This window comes from Nanorana parkeri, unplaced genomic scaffold (assembly GCF_000935625.1).
Source record: "Nanorana parkeri isolate BGI_ZX_2015 unplaced genomic scaffold, ASM93562v1 scaffold3084, whole genome shotgun sequence".
Taxonomy (NCBI): Eukaryota; Metazoa; Chordata; class Amphibia; order Anura; family Dicroglossidae; genus Nanorana; species Nanorana parkeri.
The window spans coordinates 18,809-22,095 of record NW_017309352.1 but is presented as its reverse complement, the minus strand read 5'-3'; the positions used below and the strand labels follow the sequence as shown (position 1 = coordinate 22,095).

The 3,287-nt window shown below is 44.7% G+C and overlaps 1 protein-coding gene across 1 annotated transcript in view; it reads left to right on the top strand.

Moving 5' to 3' along the window:
- IRF8 (interferon regulatory factor 8) overlaps window positions 1-3,035 on the top strand; it is a 17,382-nt gene extending 14,347 nt beyond the window's left edge. Inside the window, exons 6-8 of the mRNA XM_018574602.1 lie at window positions 511-894; window positions 1,273-1,388; window positions 2,790-3,035. Coding sequence (XP_018430104.1) covers window positions 511-894; window positions 1,273-1,388; window positions 2,790-2,963 — 674 coding nt within the window. The 3' untranslated portion in view covers window positions 2,964-3,035. The remainder of the gene's footprint in view (window positions 1-510; window positions 895-1,272; window positions 1,389-2,789) is intronic.
- The last annotated feature ends 252 nt before the right edge of the window (window positions 3,036-3,287 follow it).

The window sequence follows — 3,287 nt, the reverse complement described above, 5'->3', positions numbered from 1 at the left end:
GTGTATATAATAATCCGGCCACTCGGTGTATATAATAATCCGGCCACTCGGTGTATATAATAATCCGGCCACTCGGTGTATATAATAATCCGTCCACTCGGTGTATATAATAATCCGGCCACTCGGTGTATATAATAATCCGGCCACTCAGTGTATATAATAATCCGGCCACTCAGTGTATATAATAACCCGGCCACTCAGGGTATATAATAATCCGGCCACTCAGTGTATATTGTATCCTCTATCCAGGCTGTATACAATTTTCTATGCTTATGCCCTGATGAAGGAAGTGTATTTTGGTTCCCTGAAATGCATTGGAATTTTTCTGTTTGGTGTTTCACCTGATATTACATGGGAATTATTTGTGATGCTGCAATTTCAGATCCATTTATTAGAAATCAGATTCCAATAAAAATGTTATCGCCTTCCGCTAATAGAAAAGTCGACTGGCGTCAGGTTCACGGTGTACATCAGCCAATGATATATAAAAAGCATCTTCTGCCTCCGCAGGATTTTCACAGATGATCATCCAGTTCTACTATGGAGGGAAGGCCGCCAGCCAGGTGACGACGACGCGGGTAGAAGGGTGCCGCCTCTCCTTGCGCCCGTCCACCGCCAGTGAAAAGTATTACCAGTTGGAAAGTTTCGAGAATATCGTATTCCCGCCGGCCGAATACATCATGAGCGAGCGGCAGCGGCAGATCACCAAGAAGCTGTTCGGCCACCTGGAGAGGGGGGTCCTCCTACTCAGCAACCGGCAGGGAATCTTCATCAAGAGGCTGTGCCAGGGCCGGGTGTTCTGGAGCGGGAACTGCATGCCGTACAAAGATCGCGCGCACAAGCTGGAGCGGGATGAGATCACCAAGATCTTCGACACCAATCAGTACATAAGAGGTGAGCCACGGAACGCATTTATACATAAACAGCCCGACTCTGCAACATTGTATTTGATTCCTGAATTTCTGACTCACAGAATGGTTTCTTGGCTACCAGATTGAGATTAAAGGATACAAAGTCATTCTGTGTTTTTTGTAGATTTTGTCGTAGTTGTGACATTGTTGGCTGGTCACCAAGGTCAGGAGTGATAGGACAAGAGTATAGATCAATATATGCATACTGTGTACATATACATATACATATATTTGCCTGATGCAGAATGTCCATATTGGTAATTGGCTTCAGTGTTTTGGGGACTTTCTTATAAGGGAAGGGTCGCCTCTTCTTTATAGCCCTCAGCTTTTGTTCATGTGTCTTTTTTTTTTGCCCCTGCAGAGTTCCAGCATTGCTACTCCAATCAGCTGAGACTTCCAGACAGCAAAGTGACGCTGTGCTTTGGGGAGGAGTTTCCTGACGCCACGCCGCTGCATATGAAGCTCATCATTGTCCAGGTAAATTAAGACAAATCCCAGCTGGATATAGTTGAAGCTGCCATCATAGCCTGCCCCCTTCTCCGGGCTCACAGGGCAATCAGAGATGAGTGTTATGGTAGACGAGCACCAGCTCTATGTTACCGCGGTGCTTTATGCTAAATGATACATTTTGCCAAAATGTTTCCAATTTTTCAATTTTTTTTTTAGAACCAAAAACTCCCCATTGTGCTCACCCCCTAGTGTAGACCCAATGTCCCTGGAAATGAGGGCATGGTGTGCTTTCTATTACTAGGACACTTGTAGATACAAAGCAGAGACTTATCTAATGTTGGTTTAATTTTCTTGCTCCATCAATATGGCCCGCATATTGTTATATTACATCTTTTCTTTCTTTGTTAGCGATTCTTGATTTCTATAAAGACAAAAAAAACACAACTTTCATATATGATGTATCATTGGTGTGTCTGGTTCTCTGTTGAGGTTAAAATTATAAAAATATAACGAGGACACAGTTACATAGTGTGACATAAGGAAAGGGGAAGTCATCGAGTGGCGATATATTTCCCCTCGCTTTCTATCCTATGTACAGGACTAGCGGAACCCAGACCTGTAGAGACAGAAGGAGAGAGAGAGACGGAGAGAGAGAGATGTAGAGGGAGAGAAGGAGAGGGAGAGGAGAGACAGAAGGAGAGAGAGAGACAGAAGGAGAGAGAGAGACAGAGAGGGAGAGACGGAGAGAGAGAGAGACGGAGAGACGGAGAGAGAGAGAGGGAGAAACGGAGAGAGAGAGAGACGGAGAGACGTAGAGAGAGAAGGAGAGAGAGAGAGAGAGAGCTACAAGTTGGATGTGTGTGAGTAAAAGGTTGCTGAAAGTATTTTTGTTTTGTGAGGTGGCTGAGATAAGCTCACCCCTTGGTAGAGAGGAAACCTGTTTAGTCAGAGTCTGGATGGAAAGGATTTATTTTCTGTTTTATTGGAACCTTTTTAATAAAAACTGACTGCTGGCCAGATTGAAAAAGCCCTTTTGCTGCCTGGACTACCTTTTTCCCAGGGAAGGTGATCCCCATTTGAGCTGTACCCCCACAATAGTTATAGAGTTACATAGTTACTGGCCATATAATTCTATCATTGGTCGGAAACCTTTTCCACATTCACCTTTTATAAACAATTCACCGTGCCAGTCCCTGTGAACATTCATTCGGTGGAAATGGAGGCAAAAAAGAATGTTTTTAGTATATTTTCTGAATGTATGATTCCGAAAATGTCTCAAATGGGACGCAGGCAACAAAAAAGTTCACAGGGGTTCTAATCTTTGGTGATACGTATACTTTGAATTGATTACACTCAGTAACTTCATTGCTCCCTCACCCTGCTGTGCTTTTTATATCTAATCTCAGCATCTCCTTTTTGCCTGCGCAGGTTGAACAGCTCGGCTTAAGGCAGCTGCTGGAATCCTCTGCCAAAAACTACAACGTGGCCGGTTTGCACCTGGCCGCCGACTCTCCAATGGACTCCATCCAACGTCACCTCCCGGATCCCTGCACCACCCACCAGAGGGCGTTCTACCGGGACACCCCGCAGATCACCGTCTGAGCCCCCGCCCTCCGCACCCCCCTCTGCCCGTATTTTTACCTGTACAGTCAAAAATAAATTTATATTTTTATAGTTTGTTGGTGATACTACTTTGTATAGTCAGTGTGAGGAGAATATTTCCTATTCATTTTGTAATATACCCAATGAAACAAAAATAAATCTTTTCTGGAAGACGTCACTGAGGGCCGAGCCGGATAAAACGCCGATAATGGATTAGGCGCCGTACACGTACATCAAAAAATGTTCTCAACGCCTGCCAGGTTCACAAAAAGAGCGATTCTGGGCCAATGCCCCGGTATATATTAGCGCCCCGCGGGAGGGTAT